At 47.4% G+C, this 22,481-nt stretch overlaps 1 protein-coding gene and 1 long non-coding RNA gene across 10 annotated transcripts in view; one reads left to right on the top strand and one right to left on the bottom strand.

Annotated features, from left to right (window-relative positions):
• Positions 1–5,967: 5,967 nt before the first annotated feature.
• Gm40337 lies at positions 5,968–7,084 on the top strand. The gene is made up of 3 exons (XR_868569.1): positions 5,968–5,986; positions 6,127–6,269; positions 6,649–7,084. It is a non-coding gene; the product is annotated as a predicted gene, 40337 (long non-coding RNA).
• Positions 7,085–14,883: 7,799 nt separating this feature from the next.
• Positions 14,884–22,481, bottom strand: part of Caln1 (calneuron 1) — a 476,922-nt gene continuing 469,324 nt past the window's right edge. For 5 of the 9 annotated variants that reach the window (XM_006504369.3, XM_006504367.3, XM_006504374.2 and 2 more), the window contains one exon: positions 14,884–21,926. In XM_006504369.3, coding sequence (XP_006504432.1) covers positions 21,799–21,926 — 128 coding nt within the window. In that variant the 3' untranslated portion in view covers positions 14,884–21,798. The remainder of the gene's footprint in view (positions 21,927–22,481) is intronic. The other 4 variants (XM_006504368.4, XM_006504372.4, NM_181045.1 and 1 more) reach the window with 2 other exon arrangements.

Here is a 22,481-nt window from a genome sequence, read left to right as displayed (position 1 = left end):
TGTCTCTTATTGAATCTGGAGCTAACTGACTAGGCTAAGCTGACCGGCCAGTGTGCCCCAGGGATCCTCTGTCCACTGTACCTTGGTCTTCCAGGGATGAAGTTCCAAATTCAGGCTACTGTATGTGGGTGCTGGGGACAACTCCGGTCCTCATGTTTGCACAGTAGACACTTTAGCAACCCAACCATCTCTCCAGGTATTGTCAAACACTTTTAACCTCCTCCATACCTAGACCCTATGGTAGTCTGTTGAAGTCTATAAAGCATCTCCTTAGAAAAGCATCCCAGACATGTATAATATAAGTACACAAAATACATGTTTCATTTTTAAAAGTCTATAGACACTTTCTCAGGAAAAAAAAAGACATTTTAAATATGCATAAGTTTATGTGTAAACACCTAAGGCCTGGAGAGATGGTTCAGTGGTTAGGAGCAGGTACCCTACTCTTGCAGAAAACCCAAGTTCCATTCCCCACCCCACATCTGGCTGTTCACAATGTCCCGAATCTCCAGCTCCAGAGGGACCCTGTGCCTCTGGCCTCCATGACCACCCAAACTCATACCCCACAGACAGACAGAAACACAATTAAAAATAAAAATAAATCTAGCCAACCGTAGTGGTGCATTCCGCATCAGAGACAGGTGGATGTCTGTGAGTTTGAGGCCAACCTGGTCTACACTGTGAGTTCCAGGGCAGCCAGGACTACATAGAAAGACTTGTCTCAAAATGATGATGATGACGATGATGATAAAATAAATCTAAAAAACCCATACAATATACTTGGAACATCTTTTATCATATAAAGGAAGTCATATGAACTCACACAGGGGGCTGGTTCCACGACTAAGAATACTTGCTACCCTTCCAGAGGACCCAAGTCCAGCACCTACATCTAGCAGCTCACAATTACCTGTAACTCCAGCACTCTCCTGGTGTCCATGGGTACCTGCATCATATGAAACAAACAAACAACAACTCCCCCACAAAGACACAAAAATAAAATCAATCTTTTAATTTTTGAAAACAAACTCTTTTTTTCCCCCTTACTGTATGTGTGTAGCTGTGTGCAGGCCAGAATATTATATGAGATCAGAGGGCAATCTGCAGAAGTCGATTCTCTCTCCTTCTACCTTTTTATGCTTTCCAGGGATTACATTCAGGCTTAACCTGCTAAGCCATGCCCCCTGAGCCAGCAAACACAGTGGAAAAAAATGTTAAGGCAAACCAGCTGTGAGCATTTGAATCTGAAATGTCCACCACCACAGCTCGTGTGTTGGATCTATGTTCTCCAGCAGGTGGCGCTCTTCTGGCAAGCTGCCAAGCCTCTAGTGCGGGGGGGGGGGGGGGGGGGGTTCTCAACCTTCCGAATGCTTTGCTGGTGACCCCCAACCATAACACTAGTTCTTTACTATTTCATAACTGTAATTTTGTTATTGTTGTGAATCTTAATATAAATATACGGGACCCCCAAAGGGTGGACATCTATAGGCTGAGAACCACTGCTTAAGGAGGTGGGGCCGGTAGGCAGAAGTAGGTTTAACGGTGGGGTGGACCTTTGAAGGTCATTTCTCGGCTTCAGATTCTAACATTCTGAACTCCCACAGTGTGTGCAGCTACATAACATGTTCCCATTTCAGAGTGTGAGTGGCTCTGTGGTACTTTTGACCTACATGATTGGCTAGAACCCTTTGAAATCAGGACTGACATAAACCCTTCCGCTCTTAAGGCATTTCAGTCCGGGATTCTGGCCACTTTGTGTGATTGAGGGAGACACTGGATGTCAACTTTTGGTCTCCATATATGTACATGAACATGCACACGTGTGCACACACACGGCTTCACAAGTAGACGGGAGACAATTTGAAAGGAACAAGTGGGATTCGGGGATGGAACAAGCGTGGGTCATGTGACTGAGTGCTGGCAGTTGTCTAGTGTAGCACTGGGCTTGTTCCCTGGTGCAAACAAAGAATGAGATGACCAGGGAAGGCCGAAGACCAAGCCAGAGAGAAAGTGAAAAATCACAGTTTTATCCCTTCAGGATGGAAGTCTCCCACGCTGATGCTGGCTCAGGTATTTCACAGGCCCCCTGGGTTCCTCCTTCCTCCTGTTTCTGCTTAAACCCTGTGTCTTCCTATCACTTTCTCCCCACAATGCCTTTCGAGAACAAGAAGTGGCCATCTCAGGAGGCCTGTTTACAATTTCCCTGTCTACGTATGACTCTCTAAGCCTCCTTTACAAATAGAGGTAAATATGATCAAAGTCCATGTTTTCATGTCATGATGAAACCTGGTACTTTGTACAGATGACAAAGACCAGTTTAAAGTCACTAGGAAAGAGCATTACCTCTGTGACACACAGCTTCCACGCTATGGTCATCTTACTTCTGTATTACACTCCCTTAGTCTTACATGTGTCAGCTTTCCTTTAGACATGGTAGCACCATTCTGGGATCTCAGACATGCATGCAGACAGCTGTTCTGTTATCAGGTTGGTTTTTTGGTTGGTTGGTTGCTTGCTTGCTTGCAGATCAGAGAATCCTTTGTGCTTGGGCCATGTTGGAGGGAGGGAAGTAACTGTTCCACTATCCTCATACCCTGCTTTTTCCTAAACCAGAGCAGCCTTTGTTCTGGACAGAATTGACACTTTGTAGCTCTTAAGACCCACCTGCGCGAGAGTGACTGGTTGCTCTTCCACCCCAGCGAGAGCTCTAACTTTCTACCTGTCTGCAGCAGTACAGAGCCTAAAGAAAATGCTAAGTGAAAAGAAACCTAGGACCGGACAATCCCACTGTGTCCTCACCCCCAAACCCAGATTCCTGCCTCTACCTGGAACCTCCTCTCAAGCAAGACGATGCATCTTTTGTCCACTAGATGTCACTGCTGTGGCATTTATCCCTGGAGCGAGAAGCCCTTGTGAGCTACAATGTAAGGCCAGTCTTGAGTGACATATTGAGACCCCCCCCCCAAAACACACACACACACACACACACACACACACACACACACACACACACACACACACACGGAAGGTTCATGAGCCTGGGGTTGGTTAGAGCGCTGGGCAGAGTGACATGGTGAGGGAACGGCTTTAACACACCTGAGCAAGGGTGCAGAGTTAGTCCTTTGAAGGTCCCTTGGGTGTAGCGGGGAGGTGGGGGAAAGGTGTCTTGCCTAAAGAAAATGAGCGAGAACCTGACACCATCTAACTAGACTGAGGGACCTTCTTGTATTTCTGGTTGGAGCAGGTAAATAAAATGTCCTGGGGGTATTTCTGGATACGCTGGTAAGGGAACAAGCCTTGTTACTTTGTTGCAACTTTTCTTCCTTTGGGAATTGTTTGTCTGGAAATGTGAGGGTAAGGATTCGGGAGAGGAGTGTTGGATGAAACGTGGCTTCTGTGAGAGCTGTAAAAAGAGAGAGAGACTCGAGGGTTGCGGGGCGTCATCTGTGAGATTCCTCTCAGCAGCTAAAGGGGCTGTGACCGAACATGGCCCATGTCTAAAACCAGCTGCCTGGGATCACTCCAACAAACAGGACAGTAGTTCAGACCCACCTACCAGAGTAAAGAGCAAACACTGTCTCCTGGAGTTTGGTTTCCTTGAGACACTGAGGCTGAGACAAAAATTCAGGCCAAGTAATTTATTCAGAACAAAGATGGAAGAGTGGCCATGAAGAGGTCAACTCAGGGCCTTTGGATAATTACACCGAGCCCCAGAACATGAAGGCACCCCCCCCCCAAGGGAGAGGCTGGCTACATTCCTCAGAAAAACTGCAGGGCAGACTGACCGACCATTGGCTGCCTGCAGATATGGGACACTCCTAGTACCTCCTTCTCTAAAGACCAATCAGTTTAAAGGGTGCACTGTTCGCATATCATATTGTGCCTAGTTGCTGATACTCTATTCTGCCCCTGGACACTGTGTAAAAACTTGCCGACCTGGAGTCCCCACCTCTCTTTCAGGTGCAGGACGACCCCAGCACTGGAACAATAAACTCCTCATGCTTTTGCATCAATCTCATGCTCTGAGTGATTCACTTAGGGGGTTCCCGGTAGCTAAGGCTTGTCAGAGTCTTACAGCCACAGTGGATGGCTGGTGTCTCATTCCTTAGGGACACACCATTAACATCCCTAACTAGAGCTGGGGCTCACAGTTTCAGCTATCATCCCTGGCCAGTGAACCCCAGGAACCTGTCTGTCCCCACCTCCCAGTGCTGAGGTTAAAGGCATGTACACCAATCCCTGGCTCCATACACAGGTGCTGGGGATCCTAACTCAGGCCCCCAGGTGTGTGCAGCAAGCACTTCACTTAACAGAGCCATCTCTCCAGCTCTGTGCCGTTTTGTTTTCCTTTCGTCCGGACTCTACACAGGAGATAGATTTGTGATGTTTGCCTTTCTGTTTGGTTGATTTCGCTTAACTTCCAGTCCCATCCATTTTCCTGAAAACAGCCTAACTTTATCCTCTTTTGATTTTAATCACTGAAAAGTGCTTCCCTGTGTCTGTGAGCTCCATCTTCTCTATCCAGCCAACAGTTATTGAGTATTGTGGCTGATTCCACATCTCGGTTATTGTGAATTGCAGGACAAACTCCTCTCTAAGGTAGATCATAGAGACAGTTCTAGAATATCTCAGAGAATTTGGTGTCCTGAGGAGGCCAGGGAACATTAAATAGCCAAGCTTGTACTTGGATCACAGGTGTGGAACCTTCATGACTGAGTTCACACATCTCACACACCCACACACCATACTGCACCATGTGACTGAGCTCTCTGGTTACTTTAAGAGTGGTTTTACAACGTGAGGCAGAATATATGCATATATATGCATACCTGTGTATATATGTGTATATACGTATATATACATGAATATACATGGCAGATGGCACTTGGCTCCTGTGAGAGAGCTGTAAAAAGAGAAAGACTCAAGGGGTGGGGACATCATCTTTGAAACTCCTCACAGAAGCTAGAGGGGCTGTGATCTAATGTGGCCCATGGATAACAGCAACTGCCTGGGATTCTGTAAAATAAAATAATATATATATATATATATATATATATATATATATACACACACAGATACAGACACAGACACACACACACACTTATACACACACACACACACATATTGGTTGGTTGATCTGTTTGTTTTTGAGACAAAGTCTCACCCTGTGGCCCAGACTAAAACTGGTGATCCTCCTGCCTCAGTCTTCTAAGTGCTGACTTTACAGAAGTGCACCATCATGTTCAGCTTTTCTTTTCTTCCTTCTTTTCTTCTGTCTCCTCTCTTCTCTTCCCCTTCTGTCTGTCTGTCTGTCTGTCTCTCTCTCTCTCTCTCTCTCTCTCTCTCCTTTCAGTCTGTGTGTGTGTCTGTCTGCCTGTCCACCTGTCTATGAGTAGCTGGAATGATGGATGTGTATCACAAAGCTGGTGTGTCTTGCCTCCAACATACCCTCTTGCCTTTTCACCTTAGCCAAGGGTTGAAGCAGCATGGGATGAATGGGATTAGCCCGAGAGAAATAAAGATTTTCTCTTCTCTTCTCCTCTCTTTCTCTTCTCTTCTCTTCTTTTCTCTTCTCTTCTCTTCTCCCCTCCCCTCCCCTCCCCTCTCCTCTTCTCTTCTTTTTTTCCTTTTTGAGACAAGGTCTCTCTGTGTAGGTCTGGCTGTCCTGGAACTCACTCTGTAGATCAGGCTGGCCTTGAACTCACAGATTCACCTGCCTCTGCCTCCTGAGTGCTGCACTACCACCTGGCTAAGAGAGACTTGTTTGTCAGTCTGTTAGACTATTGAGACAATGGACCCTCATCCCCTCAAGTTAGAATTTCCCCAGGTATCTCACACTGGAAGAAGGAAGAGGGACCAGCCGAAGGAGAATGTCTCCTGGAAAAAGATTTCTCAGTTCTACCTTGTCAGCTCACCTTACAGAATGAGACTAAAACCCAAGGTCACTGGAAGACAAGAAGACTACACTTTGGCCAGAACAACTTGGGTATGCATGTCCCGGCCCTTGACTGAAGCTTTGATCCTGCTTCAGAGGCCCAGAGATGGGTTTTGGAGTGTGTGGGGTGTGTCATCAGATTGACGTGTCCACATTGAAGAAATCCCTCCTTTCTGCTTTCTACCATTAAGTGTGGCTCTTTCAACCAGCTTACTGAGGTGGAGTTGCTGAACCTGGATTGGGACACAGGCTGTGATCCTTACGTTCAACATCAACCACTCAGTCCTGGCCACAAACACCACCTCATCATAGACTCCCCAGCTTCCAGAACCAGGTATCAGACATGTCTCTTTCCATCAGACATGTCCCTGTCTGTGACAGTGACAGAGCATGACAAGATTAGGACTAAGAGCAGTTCCTAATGACATCAAATATCCCTCAAACATCCCCAGACATCTCTCTCCCATCAGTCTTCGATGACTGAAGGTGCAATTACTAAGAATCTAGGAGGAAGGGCTGCCCACACCCATTAGAAAAGAACAACTGAGAAACTAAGTCTCAGGCAATGGCTGAGTCGGAGCTGGGTGGGCCACATGTGACTCAGGCAGACCTGACACATTCTGTTCTGTGTTTTCTGAGTGAGATCTGTGGGTGTGTCGTGGAGTGGGCGACTTCTGTTTGAGTCAGAAAAGCTCTCTCCTGATTTCCTCCAGGTCTGCGTCAGATCTCCTGGCGGGACCATTCCGCCTTAAAGGTACTCTAGGGTTTGCATGTGGGTGGGGGTGGGCAACACAAATGGAACAGGGTCCAATAAACAGGAAGTGATTGTGTTTCAAGGTTGGATTCAGAGCACCGCATGCATCTCTCTAGCTGGCTTCCTTGCAATTCCAGCACTGGGGACCACTGACTCCCTCCCCCAATATGTGACATTTCAATATTGGGCACAGGAGAACAGTGACTGAAGAGGACCAAAACTAGAGATTAAGATAGGCTAAGGCCAGGCTCTCAGGACAGAACAGGTAAAATCTGGCTCGCTATGCTCACAGAGGTTTGAGGAAAGAGCGGTACGTGAGCAGGTGCTGTGGAGGGGTCTCATTAGGTAGATGCATGACAATCATTGTCCCACTCCCAGGACCCTCACGGAGGAAAGGCAGAACAGAACCTAAAAAGTTGACCTTCACTCAAACACACACGTGTAATATTAAGTAAGCAAATAAATGAATAAATAAATAAATAAATAAAATGTGACTTTTTTTTCCACAAAAGAAAAAATACATAAGGCAGTGTGAAGGTCAGGATGTGTCAGAGATGAAGGCTCTGTAATTAGTAAACTCTGACACCAGAAGGCAAGTCACATTCACTTACAGTGCTCCAGTCTAGGTTAACCAAAGATTATCCACTCTCTGCTTTGGGCTGAAAACTGGTTAAAGACAAGCGCGCCCCGCCCACTCCCCCGCACCCCCCACCCGAAAATCTGATTGGCTTTCAGTGTTGTGTCTTTACTTAATAAGTGCATTAGATAAAAGCTCTGCTAATGAAATGCAACAGGAAGCAGTGAGATCCTGGAATCAGTCCCGGAGACCATGATTTTTGAAGTCTCTCAAGCATTTCCAGCTGTGAACTTGGCTACAAGCAGCCCCCTGACTCAGAACAGGTGGATAGATTCCGCAATGACAGCTCTCTGCCACCAGAGGGCTCTCGGCACGCGGCGTAAGAATCCATGGGAGCTACCGGCAGGGGGCGCTCGCTGCCCGCAGCAAGTTTCACAAGCAGGCCAGAAAGACTAGTTGTGTAACCCTCAGACACTTTCTAACTTTATGTTTCATCTGAAGAAAAAGAAAAAAATCTGGTTTCAGGACCATGTTTTTCTGAGTCCTAGGAGAGAGAGCTTTGGATGAAGGTCACTTTGGAAGTAAAGGGAATGAAAGGAAGAAAAGAAAAGGGAAGTGAACAGGAAGTGGGAATTCACGCCAGTCACCCCCAGTTACCCCAGGTACGCTAAATCTCGAGACTGGTGATTCTAAGTTAAAGGCTAGCTGCAACAACTAATGTCCCCCGAGTATGGGGCTGAGGATGTGGCTCAGCCATAACGGGCTTGCCTAATATGACCAAAAGGCCCTGAGTTCATTCAATTCTCTACTTCCACCAAATAAAACAGAAACCCGATAAAAGGAGACAGAAGATGTATCCACCAAAAATCCAACCCTGGGCTAGGAGTGGTGGTGTTCACCTGTCATCAGGGTACTTGGGAGCTTGAGGCAGAGGACATGGTGAGTTCAAGGCCAGCCTGGGATACATAGAAAGATCCTGTTTCAAACAATAACATTCTAATCCTGGCATCACGAAAATGCAATGGTGAATCTAGACGTTTCTCTTTAATGCTAGCTGTTGTGGCATTTCTGTGTGCTGTCCCCATCCTGAGAGCCCCACCCCCCTTGTTTTTTGTTTTTGTGTTTTCTCAGCGCCTCCTCCCTCAGTGCTGCACAACTGGAGCACCCAGATTCAGTCGATGGGAGAAGAGCCCCCTTTGCAGTCTGTCCTGCCATAGCATCCCTGGCCTCAGTTTCCACATCTAAAAATTAAATTAAATAAAAAATGAAATCTACTGATTTCTAATGTCGTTTTTACCCTCCTGCCATTTCAAAGAGTCAGGGTTCTAACCTTCCCCCAGTTATCAGCAGTGCCAGGGGAATTTTAAAATATTATGGCCTCGACACTCCCCCGCCCCCTCCCTGCAGGACGATGGTAATTGGTCTGCAGCGGAAGGGATCCTGCAAAGATTTTTTAAAAGCTCCCTGGGTGACTCTAATGTGCTGCTGAGTTCAGAACCTCTGGCATCTAATTCCCCTGCTGGGAACTCTGCAGACTGGCGAGTCCCCGTCCAAAGCATCTCCCGCAGGAAAACCAGGCTGAGCGGGAAAACAGGAGCAGAGTCTTTGGAGGCCTGGGAGTTGGGGGGGTGGGGGGTGTCTCATGAAACTTGTAAGCTTGGTAGGACTTTCTGACGCCCAGGCAGGACAATGTGACAGTGCTTCTCTCAGAGTGGGAAGAGAAACTGCCTTTCTCTCTTCGCCCGAGCTCCTCCCTTCTGCTTCCTGTCTTGTTTCCCCTTCCCTCCCCACCCCCCACCCCCACCCCCCGCCCTAACCTTCACACACCAACTGGGTCCCAGCTTCAGGTGTTTGCAATGGCTTTCTGGATTCGCTGGGTATATAGGCTTTCCGTCTTTCTTTCCCCACCCCGAAACCATTTTTGGCTAATGTATATTAGTTGTGTAGTGGGGAGCATTGTATGGCTTCAGACATTTCTTTTTAAACCCGGTTTATTCATGCTCTATGGCACAGGTATGGAGGTCTGAGAACAGCTTGCAGAAGTTGATTCTGTCTTTCCATCCTGTGGCTCCCAGGGTTCAAAATCAGGTTGTCCAAACAAGCCATTCTGCCCACAAAACCATCTTGTCAGCCTTTGCTTTATTTCTGAGACAGGGACTCACATAGCCCAGACTGGCCTCAAACTTGCTATGTAGTAGGCACTGGCCTTGAACCTCTGATCCTCCTGCTATACCGGCTAAGTGCTAGAGTTGCAGGAGAACACCTCCGGGCTTGCTCTGTGTGTGCTGGGGATGGAACCCAGGGTTTCTGCCGGCACTCTGCCTCATGAGCTGGAACCTACAACATTTACACTGAGACGTGGCTATAAATTGATCCCTGAGCCCATGTATGTGACCATCTTGTCATGAGGACACTTAAAAAAATCTTCCAGGCTCTGTCAGAACACTGCTGAGGGTCCCACACTCCTGAAAGGAAGTAAGGGCCCAGTGTGGCCAATTGACTCAACTGGAGGCATTTTTTTTGTCTTTTGTTATTCTGTTTTCTAGGGGTTGTTTTTTCTTTTTGTTTTGTTATTGTTGTTGTTTTTTTTTTTTTTTTTGCTTGTTTGTTTGTTTGTTTGTTTTTTCGAGACAGGGTTTCTCTGTGTAGTCCTGGCTGTCCTGGAACTCACTCTGTAGACCAGACTGTCCTTGAACTCAGAAATTCGCCTGCCTCTGCCTCCCAAGTGCTGGGATCAAAGGCGTGCGCCACCACCGCCAGGCTGGGATTGTTTTTTCTTAGTGAAGTGTGTGTGTGTGTGTGTGTGTGTGTTGTATAAACATCTGGGGAAGCAAATCAAAGCATCTTTAATTCAGAGAGTCAAGTGAGGAAAGTCCCCTCCAATCATAATTTATTTGACTTTCCACATCCCAGACAAGATCGAGTATGCTTTGTGTGGGCTAAGCCGAAACTCCTCTTGCCAATCTGTTGAAAAGGGACAGCTGACCTTGGAGTGTGTGGAAGTCAAAACAACCAACTTGCAGACATTGCTGAGGTCAAGGCTGCAAGATCGTCCAGAAATCACAGAGGTATCAGGGAGAAGGCCAAGGCACATGAGAGAAACTTCCTTTCGCTGTCCCTAGGCCCTGGGACTCACCTAGGACAATCCAGGTTGGCAATGAGTCTGCTCAACAACTGAATGAAGCTTACAGTTGTGTGTGTGCTGGGACACAGGACAGTGTGAAGGGGCTGTTGCCATGCTGTGTAGGCGTGGGAAGGGTTCAGAGGACTCAGACGATGGATACGAGGGCCATTAACAGGGAGTTGGGCTTTGTCTTGTCCGGGTCCTGTCCTTAGAGGTTGCTGAGACAGGTCCTTCCTATGTAGGTTAGAGGAGCTTAGAGTTCACTAAGAGCCTTAGTTGGTCCAAGCCCTCAGTCCTCCAGCCTCCCTCTGCAAATCATATACCTGCCCCTTGGGGTGAAGGGGTGATACCATGGCTGTGATCAGGGTTGTTAGGCCAGACAGCCCTAACGAGCCAGGCTTAGCCACTTACCGGGCCTCTTAAACAGACAAATAAGAATGAAATGCAGAAAAAAAGACATTTTCCAACATGGCCACACTGGGAAAAGGGACAGAGAGGCCCAGTGGCCTACCAAGTTCAAGGCCCTGACATGAAGTTTAGGTTTAAAAAGAAGGCAAGAGGCCTGAGGGGATAGCTTAATGGGGAAGTGAGTTGGCTACACAAGCATGGCCCTGAATTTGGATCCCTAGCACCCACTTAAAAAAGCTCGGCATGCTCATACCAGTGTCCATTGCTTATGAGGTTGTGGGGACAGACACAGGAGATGCTCTGGGGTTGCTAGTTACCAGTTTAGTTCTGGGTTCAGTGAAAGATGCTGTCCCAAGGGAGTGGTAAAACAGGACACTACTGTTCTCTGGCTTCCAAATATATGTACGGGCATGCCTGCACACACACACACACACACACACAGACACACACAGACATACTCAAAGTATGCATAGTTAAGCAGTCCTTAGTCAGCGGTGGTCCTGCCCATCACTGGCCCATCTTTGTTTCAGTTCCAATCTCTCCGGCAAGGTGGTCTGACAATTTTCAGAACTCTGTGGAATGTCTTCCTGGACACAAGCTCCCCCTTTGGCAGGCTTCCAGCATCAGCCTTTTCCTTCTCCAGCCTGAGAGTCCCAGGGAAATGGCAATGCCTTGGGGTCCATTGTTTTAATGGTCTGATAACCAGGGGGGTGGGGGGCACACATCTCTTTAGAACAGTTCCTGTCTTGCTTAGAGGCGTACACAGCTCCAGCCTCTGTCTGTCTGGATACACCTTGGTTAGTCCATGCACAGAGAGAGTGAATGCGGACAGCCTTAGAGTCCTTCCCCAAGGTCTCCTGGAACAAGCCCTGCTCACCCTTGGGGATGGCTTTGCTCTGATCTGCACGATCCAGCCTCCCATGGCTTCCAGATACCTTTGTGTGAACTGTTCAGGTGTCAGTAACAATCTATAGTAAGCATCTACAGAAGCCTGCAAGGGGGCGGGGAGGAGAGAAGATGCGGACAGTACAGAGCAGAGTCTAAGCATGAACTGCTGAGGCGGAGGATAGGACTTGGTTAGGAAAGTGCTCACCCAGCATCCGAGAAGCCCTGACTCCCAGCCCAGCACTGCATACACCAGGCCGGCGGCACACACTTATCATCAGGGCTGTGGGTGGGGAGCGGAGGGGTGGTTAGCAGGAGGATCACAAGTTATAGAGAATCCTTCAGGCTCCATAGAGAATTTGAGAACTACATGAGACCTTGCTCAAAACAAACAAGTCAGCATAACATTGGGAAGCATGACATGTGCTTATTAAGTCCAGGACTGGGGAGATGGGGGCAAGAGGAAATCCTTGGCTACATAGCAAGTTCAAGGCTAGCTATCCTTGGCTACACAAGGCCATATCTCCATAAGTAAAATAAATGAAATAAATAGACTCAAACTTTTCTGATTGGTCGTATTTCCCTGTAGTCGCTGCTCCCTGCCTTCCCTTTGCTTCCAGGTCTGCCATGATGTGATTCTTTCCATGTGCTATGGCTGCCATGATGCTCCACACAAACACATAGGGCCAGGCAAACAGAGATTGGCCCTTCTGAAACTACAAGTCAAAATGAAACTCCTCCCCCTTCCCTCCTGAAGTTGTCTCTGTCAGGTGTTTTTGGTCACACGGAGGCAAAAGTCACCAACACAAGGTCCTTCCCTCAGGCTCTTTTGAATCCGGGTTTCCCCTCCACTCCCAATGCACAAGCTCAGGCTACCACCCACCATGTCTCTCATGGATTCACCTAGCCTCGTCATGCCATGCCTTTGTGCCTTCACATATGCCGCTCCTCTGCCTGGTAGTCACTGCCTGACTTCCTGTTTGTCCTGGAATGCTTGACTGTGGATAGTCTGTCATAGTTAATTGAGCTGTGTGTGTGTGTGTGTGTGTGTGTGTGTGTGTGTGTGTGTCACACTCTCACTGTAGTTTGTGTGTGGTCAGAGGACAACTAACAGGCCTCATTCTCTCCTTCCATGTGTACATCCTGGGGACTGAATTTGAATCATCAGGCCTGGCAGCAAGTACCTTAACTCGCTGACTCATCTTGACAGCCCTCCACCCTGTGTTTTGAGACTTGTAAAAAAAAAAAAAGATGTTCCCCACCCCCACCCCTTTCCTAGACCCTGCTCCGGGAATGATGACTCTCAGACTAGTAATTGATTAATAAATGCCTAGGACACAAGCTTTGGCTCATTCCCTGACTAGCTCGTAATTAACCCTTTCAAACTATTCTATGTCTTCCATGTGGTTGGTTACCTCTCCTCAGCTTCAGGTGTTCAAGTCTGGGGTGACGCTCTTTGTTCTCTCCTGGGTTCAGGTACCTGCTGGTTTACATCCTTATCTTCATAGATCCAAACGAACCTCCCAGGCCTCTCGCGCGCTATTTCCCAGAATCCTTTCTTCCTGTCAGTATCCCCCCTCCTATTTCCTGCCTCAGCTCATTGGCCGTCAGCTTTTTTATTGACAGGTGATGCGCATAAGAGATTCTCTCTACAGAGACACACCTCTCTCTGACACCAGAGCTTATCAGTTCACCTAGACGCCCTGGCCAGCGAGTCTCTGCTACCAACTCATCTCCGCGTCCCCAGAGTGGAAATTACAGGCGTGTGCCCCTATGCTCCCTTTTTATTTAGGTCCTGGAGATGGCTCAGGTTCTCATGTTTATACAAACATTTTACTGACCCAGTCATCTCCCCAGCCCCTAAGGTTTCTTAATTACTATGTCTACTCCAAAGCCAGGAGACCAGTCTTATTTCCTACCATATGTCCCGCCATCATCTGTCTATTTTCTGTATGCCAATCATCTCACTTCAGGGTCCCTCTGCTCATCAGGGCTGTGCCACCTTCCCAACCCCCTGTTTTTTAGAGACGCTGAACTGTCACCTCTGCAGGCCTGGGAAGGAATCTCAAGACCCACTGCAAGTCAGATCATAAATAATGAACCGACTCTCTCATCAAAAGGAAGGAAAAAAAAAAAGAACTTTTATTTTTTTCTATTGCATAAATAATGGTAAATTAGACTCTTTTTTTTAAATAAGATTATATATTTACAGACAAGTTTAGTTACAGAAAACATCTGGTACATATATGGCAACCATTTTCCCTTTATACAATAAGATAACATGTTAATAATATCGTTTCGTTGGATCACTTAAGTTGCATGCCAAGTTCATTTATATTAATATTTACATTTGATATAAAGATATGTTTTTTATTTCACTAACCTGCTGTCTCACCACTTAATAGCAGAAAATCACCAACTAACACTAAATGAAGAAAAAATAAATAAACAAAACCCCAAAAGAATATAAATGAGGTACAGTGGGAAATTAAGATGCATGATTGACATCTGACTGGAACATTCTGGAAGAAGAGGCAAGAAGCTACTGATTGGAACAGTCTTTACCTGTGCTTCAGAGACACCCAGCTTCTAGGGCTCGAATCCCAGCCATTTGCATCTGTGCTTTGAGAATAAGCTTAAGTTAGTGACCTGTACCCACAGACCACAGCTTGCCCACACCTGGCAGGACCAGACCTTCAGAGTCGGAATGGCTTCTGTGAGCATCGCCATGGCTTTGCCTTGGACAACTAACTTCTTTCTGAATTTGTGGAAGAGAAATCAGACTGCCGGTGAGAAGTCACTGCAGGGGTCCCTAAGGATTCCCCAGAGCCCCCCCCCCCCCCCCCCCCCGTCTCTGTGAACTTGTACCAGAGGCTGAGAGAGTCCTTTCTCTAAGACCAGTCTTCTCGGGGAAGAACAATGTGGTGGCCTGTGAACACTGACTAGACCTCAGGCTGCTTCAGGAAGCAGGAAGTAGAATTTTACTATTCTCATTGTTTTGTTTAGGAGACAAGATCTCACACTGTACCTCAAGCTGACCCGGCACTCACCGTGTAGCCCAGGCTGTCCTCTAACTTTACACATTCTTCCTGCCTCTGCCTCCCATGGACTGGGACTGCAGGTGTATGCCACCATGGCTGGCTCAAACAGACTCTGAGGTGAAATGGAGAAGAAGGGACAAAGACTTGGGGACCCTATTGCTGCTCCCTCCCTGCCTCTTGCTATGGTGGGAACATAGCTATGATGAGCATGTGTCCAACTCTAGTCTCTGGCTATCTAAGAACGGCTGCAGATTGATGGTCCTGCACCCCAGACTTGTCATCTACTTCCTGAAAGTCCTGAAAGATTAGAGGTGGCAGCTTTCTACCTTCTGTAGAATTACAAATGATTCTGAGCCAGGACCACAATGCACTTGAACTGCTGCTAAGTCCAGTGTCCAGGGGAAAAGCAGTGTGGTAATAGTAGTGAGAAAGCAGGGTGTGTCCATCCTTTATTTGGGGGTTTCCAGGTAAGCATCCTCAGATGGATTCAGGGAACATTGTTTTTAGGGAATCCGGCTTTTTTTTCGACCTACTGACTCATGGATTCAGATTCCATGAGACATTCATCCAGGGGACCGAATATCCTTCATTTTCAAGCTGGCCAAGACAAGGCCATAAAAGCTCATCTTCTTGATTCAGCAAGCTTTTAGGAAATAAATGAAAACTTCTCTAATTCTGTGTGACATGTGACACACTGGCTGGGAAACAGTAGTCACTGAAAGGAACACATGTCACAAAACTCATGTCACAAAACCAGCTAGCACCCCTGTGTGATACAACTCTCAACCCTTTCCATTAGGGATGTCTAGATTTTCCCTGACTTGTAGCAGCAAGAATCCTATTCCGGGTGCCCTTCCCAAATGACAGTGCTGGTCTGTCTCCCTTTGATTTTTCTATTCTGCTTTCTGGCCCCTGCTCACAGGTCTCAGAGCTCCAGACAAGGCAGGCTGGGCTTGTCAGGGGTCAGCATCCACCCAGGGGAGGTACTAACCTCCTATTGGCATCCACAGAGCTGTGCTGGGAATATGTTGATAGGCAGTGCCTGACAGGGCATCCCTTGGACATTCTTAAAGTAGGCCAGTTAGACAGGGACTAGCATCTATCAGCCCTCTAAAAACTTTCTCTTTCTCTGGTCCAAGGATGGAGAAAACATCCTGGATGAAAGCTGCATTCTCTGAAATATTCTCTCCCAGTGAGTCTACCTTCTGGAAAATTCTAGCCTCTGCCTCCTTCCATTTAGATAGCTCCCCACTCTCCCTACCCCACTGTGTGTGTGTGTGTGTGTGTGTGTGTGTGTGTGTGTGTGTGTGTTCATTCACATGTAGCTCTGTCTATCTTGTTCTGTAGTAAGAGAAACCTTGAACTCCTAGGATGATAGGCATGCCCCACTACTCCTGTTTGGATAACTTCTGACAGCATATAATGCACTGGTTCGGAAGCCAAGATACCACACCTGATGAAAAGGGTGACCCCATGTCCAGCATGTGGGGTGTCCTCAGTTGACAAATTACCCAAGATAGGAGCTAGGCAAGTAATGTTAAGGTACAGAGGTCTGTTTTTGTGCAACTGGGGGAAAGAAACTGCTTTTTTTTCTTTTAGTAGGAAGGAGTCCCATTATGTTAGCTCATGCTAGCCCAGAGCTCTGTATGTAGCCCAGGCTTGCCTGAAACTTCACCATGGAACTCAGACTGCCCTTGAACTTGCTCCACAGTCCAGGCAGATGTTGAACTTTAATGCTTCTGCCTCAGTTTGCCAAGTGCCAGGAATTAAAAGCATGTTCTCCCACATTGGGTTGAATTGACCATTCCTTGTAGTATTTTAAATTAGAACCAGTATTAAATATAAACAATTGATGTTAGCATGACGGTATGCATCTATCGTGAGCATAGGATCCTAAGAGAAGGTTTAGTTAGCTGGTACACCTGACCCCTTCCTCCAAACCTACTGTGGCAAGGCCACATAGTTGAGAACAGTCCCCTGAGTGAGTTAGTCCAAGTGTGGATGGGATGAAGCTAAGCAATTGTGACATTTACATGATCATTGGCATGGGGACAAGATGAGGTGGCCTAGCTTCTTATTCTATTCATGTCTATTCTGACTATAAATAATTCAAATTAAAAGCTCTAATGGCTGCATAGCTCTTCTGTTTCAGAAATGGATTTTCTTCTTGTAGAGGAGGGGAATCAAGAAGTCACTGTGGAGGGAGAAAAAATGGCTGTGAGTTCTGGACTCTCAGCCCCGCAGGGCATCTTGGAAGAGGCCAGTGGGGGGGGGGGGAGGATACTGATCTGAAGTTGTTCAGGATGGATGCTTCCCAGGGAGTGGGGTTCTATGGTCCTCCTGGTCATAGAAACAGTATGTGCCAAAGTCGAGAAGATTCATCGGAGCTCATTTGTAGCATCTTCATAGCATTATATAAAAATAAGGACCCTTTCACAACAAGGTTCCAGACTCTCTGTGTATCTTAGGTAACAGGGTAGATAGGATAGCTGTGGACCTTTAGGGATATAGCATAGAGACATGACCTAGTATGCTTTGAGGTACAAAACTTAGCACTTTCCACAAAGAGTGAAACCAAGGGCACATGAGGAAACAGTTCCACATACAACATGCAGCTAGGCATAGCCAAGTCATCCGCCCCCCCCCCCTTGAAAGTACCCCCAACAGTCACCTTGTTCATCTTATGATGACGCCCTCCCTCATGAGGTCCCAGGGACACTACCAGTCTCAGATTCAAAACAACAAAGTACACAATATTCTTTGATTTATGACCTGAGTCTGGACTTGAGCACATAGAAGGAGTTTGCAATAAAAGCCAGCTGTCTCTCTCCCTGCTCTTAGATTTTTCAATCACTTTGAGAGTCAATGGCTGCAGGCTAGGAAGGATGCTCTCCTCAACATAGGTGGCCTGCCTGCCTCTCTCTCTCTCTCTCTCTCTCTCTCTCTCTCTCTCTCTTCTTTCTCTCTCCCTCCCTCCTTCCTTCCTTCCTTCTTTCTTTCCTTCCTTCCTTCCTTCTTTACATTTTCTTTTTTCTATCCCATTCTTTTAGAAACTCAACCACTTGCCATGTAAACTTTGAGCTAGGAGCAGATAATGGAAGATGCCCAGGGAAGGCTCCTATCTCTGCATATCCATCACCCAGAACGTTCCACAATCACTGTGCCTGCCCAAGAACTCATGAGCACCATAGTTCACCTCTTGTCATAATTCTGGATGGAGGATCTCAGCAAACAAGCAAATACTTTTAAAGATGGCAGGCTCAACATGTGTTTTTGCCTGCCCGGTGATATGGGGTGGTTTTATTGCCCACAATATGTAGAGAGTCTTTGTTCTGGGAGGTGAGATAAGGGTAGAGGTGAGGAGGCTGACTCATTTTCTCCTGAGTTTGGAAGAGGGGAGGGACACATTCAAATATAATAGGAAAAGGCAGGGAAGCCATACAATTCTTGGAGGTTAATTTCCCATCTCAGCAGGAGATGGATTCTGGGAGTCATAGTGCAGGCAGGTAGGGCCTAGAGTGTTCTTTAAGTGTTCCCTCTGTTTGTGCCTTGGCAAACTCAGGGTAGATGCCATGGTTGCCTTGGCAACATCTTATAGATCTCATATGGAACTTGCACATCTTCTGGAAGTCGCTGTTAACAGTTCCAGTATAGGGACTCAGTCTACATCCAGGGCAGTGAGGGAACGGTTTGTTTGAAAGTTAAAGGGTTGAGAGTCAGCTTGTCTTTCTGTCCCAGGTAAATTGCTGTCCTGGTATCTGTCATTCATGGAGGTCTGGGGATGTGGAGCTGAGCTGGCAGCAAGAATGCGCCAGTCACTGAGTCATCTCATGACTGGCCTGCCTCAGTCACCGTCTCCTAAGTCCAGTCACGGGCCAGGCAGCAAAGGCTGAGCTTCTGCCTCTCCTTCAGAGGGTGTCTCAGCTGCCTATGTATGGCTTTCCTTGAGCAAGAGGAAGCAGAACTTTCTGGACCCGTCAGCCAACCAACTACTCCCCAATTACTGTCATGAGGATGTTAGGTGACAGGGAACCTCAGGGTAGCATTTATGTGAACAAGTCTGACAATAGGGCTGCCTGGAAAAGAAGCCCAACACCCTAAATATACCAAAGGCATAACACAAGCAAAACAGCTAGAGAGTAGACCACCTTAGCGCACTCTTAGTCCCCTAAGTCTAAAGGACACCACTAGACCAGACTTCTTACACTGATGCATTCAGTTCCTGTGTGCCTCGGATGCGGAGGATGCTGGGAGAATAATTTATGGACCGTCATAGGGAATCTGATCGCTTCTTTCATGTCTTTCCTTCCATGATATTGGGAGATGGTGCTCACACCCTTGTAGATTTTAGCAATCAGGCATGTTCACGGACAGCCAAAAGTGACACCGCGACAATCAGGCATCTTTATAGCCAGCTTTCGAGGGACCCCAACGACAAAATGTCACCACTAGCTGTCGTCCCTGTTGCATGGCCCCTTACACATGCACCAGGGCCCCAATAAAAGCCACTTTCTTCCTTCCCCCACTCTCTTCTTTCCTCTTTCTTCCAGAGCCCATCTCTGTGCCCCCTCCTCTTTCATAAAAACCCTCCCACGTGAGACCTGTCTCGTGGTGTGATTTTGTCAGGACCCGCCACCTAGTCCTGTCAGTAGAGAACAGGCTTTTATCACATCTCTGCTTATTGCTGATGAAATCTGAACCATGCATCTTTTGGGATCCACCTCCTTCAGTTTGGGGCAGATCTTGCAGAAAAGCAACATTTGAAGAATTCCTTATGTTTCACCTTGAGAGCCGATCTCAGCCGTGGCATGGTATCCGCTGCTTTCCGGTCCTTTAAAGGCCTGCACTATCTGGATCTTCCCACCAGACTCCCAGGAGGGGGCAGTTTGGAGGTTCAAACCCCAGCTAATAGTAGGGAAACATGATAGTAGGGAAGTAGTTGCTACCAGCTGTGCTTGCCTTCTTGCACATGTCTGGCAGAAAGAAGGCGATTGCTCCAGGAAGAAACAAAAGGGGTGGAACATTGTGAAGTGTATTAAGATTCTGTGTCTCTGCCTGCTCTAGTTCAGGAGTCTGGCCCTAAGGGGAACATGGTGACTCAGCCTAGGGAAGAAGCAATAAGGGCAGGTTTGCAAAGGGCACCGGAAGAAGGGAAGGCAGGCTGCTGCCCGGATGTTCCAGACTCCAGGCAGTTTTATGAAGTGACTCTGTGCCCCTTGGGCTTCTTGGGACCTCTGACCTGCTCCCTCCTCTCTATGCTATGGCTCAAACCTAGTTTGACTTGTGCTCTTGGTGAATATCCACACCCTACAGTGGGAGAATATCTAGAGCTGCCCCCATACTACTATATGGAGAGCGCGTAGAGGTGAACTGGAGGAAGACCCTATGTGGAGACCTTGCGTGATCCAAGTCTAAGAAGGGAGTACGTAAGGAGGGAGCAGAGAGAGAAAGTAGGCTAGAGGGATATGCATTGCACCATAAAAACCTACCCAGCAGAATGTAGAGAGCAAAGCTGCTGGCACCTCCGTGTGGCTGGAGGAAAGGGGAAGGGAAGAGGAAGGGGGAATTGGGGATCTTCCGGCTGAGATCCGAAGTTGGAGGAGGACAATTTTGTTACAGAGATAAAGGTCAGAAAAATACAAAGGGAGTTAGCATGTCTATAGGTGACCGGCTAATCTGACCACTGGGGCTTAAATTCATAATGAATCCAGGAAAAGTCGAAGAAATGAGAGTCTTGGCCTGCTACTAAAACAGACCCAGATATTCAGCCCCAATGTAAGTGTTCTGGGATCAGAACACTGATCAAGTCTCTGTCCTATCAGCCACGCCCATTAGCATCTGTCTTTTTGGTTTTTTTTAATGAGTCATTGGCACAACCTGAATATCATGAGTTATTAAATAAAATACAGCAATTTGATCCTTCCATATTTCTGCTTCAAGCTTCTAGGTCTCCTTTTCTTAGCTGGGGAAAGGCTTGCTAATAAAGTCCAAGATGAGGGGAAGGTTAGATGTGGGCCAATCTTAACTTACAGATGTCAAATATGGCGGCTCAGAGGGGCTCTGTTACTTCGGATGCCTGGGGTGTGGGCCTCCTCGCCGCCAGACCCAATCCTTCCCTACCCCCAGGTACTTCCCCCTCTGCTCTAAAGAAGCAGATAGGGGTGAGATAGAGAACAGATTCACGTCCAGAGTAAGCAATTTGGGGAGAATAGCATCACGCGTGGAAAAGTCTCTTGTCTGTCTACGTGTCTGGGTTATAGAGACACAGGTTATGGATTTTTTCTTTTTTTTTTTTTTTCTTTTTTCTTTTCTCTAATGGCAGCACAGGCAAGAAAGCTGGGAGCCAGGCTCTCTGCAGATTCCAAGATGCTGGTGCGGGATGGACTTCAGAAACAGAAAGCCAAGAGCCATGGAAACCAACCGAGAGTGCCCCAGCTCTACCGACAAGTGTCCTGTAGAAAAGGCGATAAAGAACAGCAGGGACCGCAAGGAGCTGCACCCTGCTTAATGGCTTTCCCCCTCCATGCCTTGGTGGGAGGGGGTCTCCACTGGGTGGAGGAAGGAAGCCAGGGTGAGATGGAAAGTCCCCTTTTCTGTAGCAACCCAGAAGTCAACTTCAGCAGGGAGTCTCCGTGGGTCCCTGGGTTGAAAGAATTGGGTCATGGATAGAGGTGGCTGTTGCTTATACCTGTCTTTTCTTTCTCGCTCTCAGAGGCCACCATGCTATCTGGATGGCTACTGGAATTCCAAGACGAAAAGAAAGCAGTATTTTTCCCCCCCACTTCAGAGTTGCTACTGGCGGTTGAAGCAATAATTGAGAACTCCTGGCTATTTATTGCATTGGGAAACAAAACCATGAAAGCATTGAAGACAGCCCTTTTGTGTCCCTGCCAAGGAGATGGAGTTGATCCGTGACCCCGGTTGCACTGCAAACTTGAGTTCTTTACTGAAGGGTACCAATGCATCCATCCATAAAGGTCCAGATCTCCCGTGTGAATGAACAGAGTCTGCCCGCGGGGCATGCACATGCGCAGTGAGCTGGCAACGCGGTGTGGCTGGTGGAAGGCTGCTATCCTACTCCATGCCGCTCCGCAGGATCTGGTTGGCTGCGATCAGCATGACGCTTATGATGAAGGCCATGGCAAAGGCGCATATGAGGCTCTTGCGGACGCAGGTCTGTCGGTTCTGTTTCTGCGAATGAACTGGGGTTCAGGGTTGGGGAGGAGAGAGAACAGAAAGATGACACCGTGAGACACACATCTTCTGCAACCAGCATAGGCTGTGACTGGTTGAATCAACTCAGATAATGGACACTTTGGGATTCTTAGCTGAGCTGAGGAAACTTCTGGTGAAACGTATGAAATGGTAAACCATCCCTATCAGAACCACAGTCTGTAAGATCTTCAGAGAAAGGTTTAGGCTTCTGGATATAATGGAGCCACAGTGAGTTTCAGAGACAAGAATCTGTAGCATTCTGGAATGAATTTCAGAAAAGACACCAGCCAACCATTTTAACCCTTTTCTGTAGCCAATACTAATAAAACGGGGCTTAAAAGCTTCTCCACATATTGTAGGAGTATATCTTGTTTGTGCACATGCCTGCGAAGGCCAGAGGACAGCCCATGTGTCATTCCTCAGGCACCGTTCACCTTGTTTTCTGAGACAGGGACTCTTACCTTCTGAGAACTCGCCTAGTAGTCTAGGTTGGCTTTGCAGGGAGCCCCAGGGACCCACCTGTCTCTGCCTCTACAGTACTG

Source organism: Mus musculus, chromosome 5, assembly GCF_000001635.26.
Source record: "Mus musculus strain C57BL/6J chromosome 5, GRCm38.p6 C57BL/6J".
NCBI classification, from domain to species: Eukaryota; Metazoa; Chordata; class Mammalia; order Rodentia; family Muridae; genus Mus; species Mus musculus.
The sequence above is the reverse complement of the archived record's forward strand: the minus strand, read 5'-3'. Positions and strand labels throughout refer to the sequence as shown.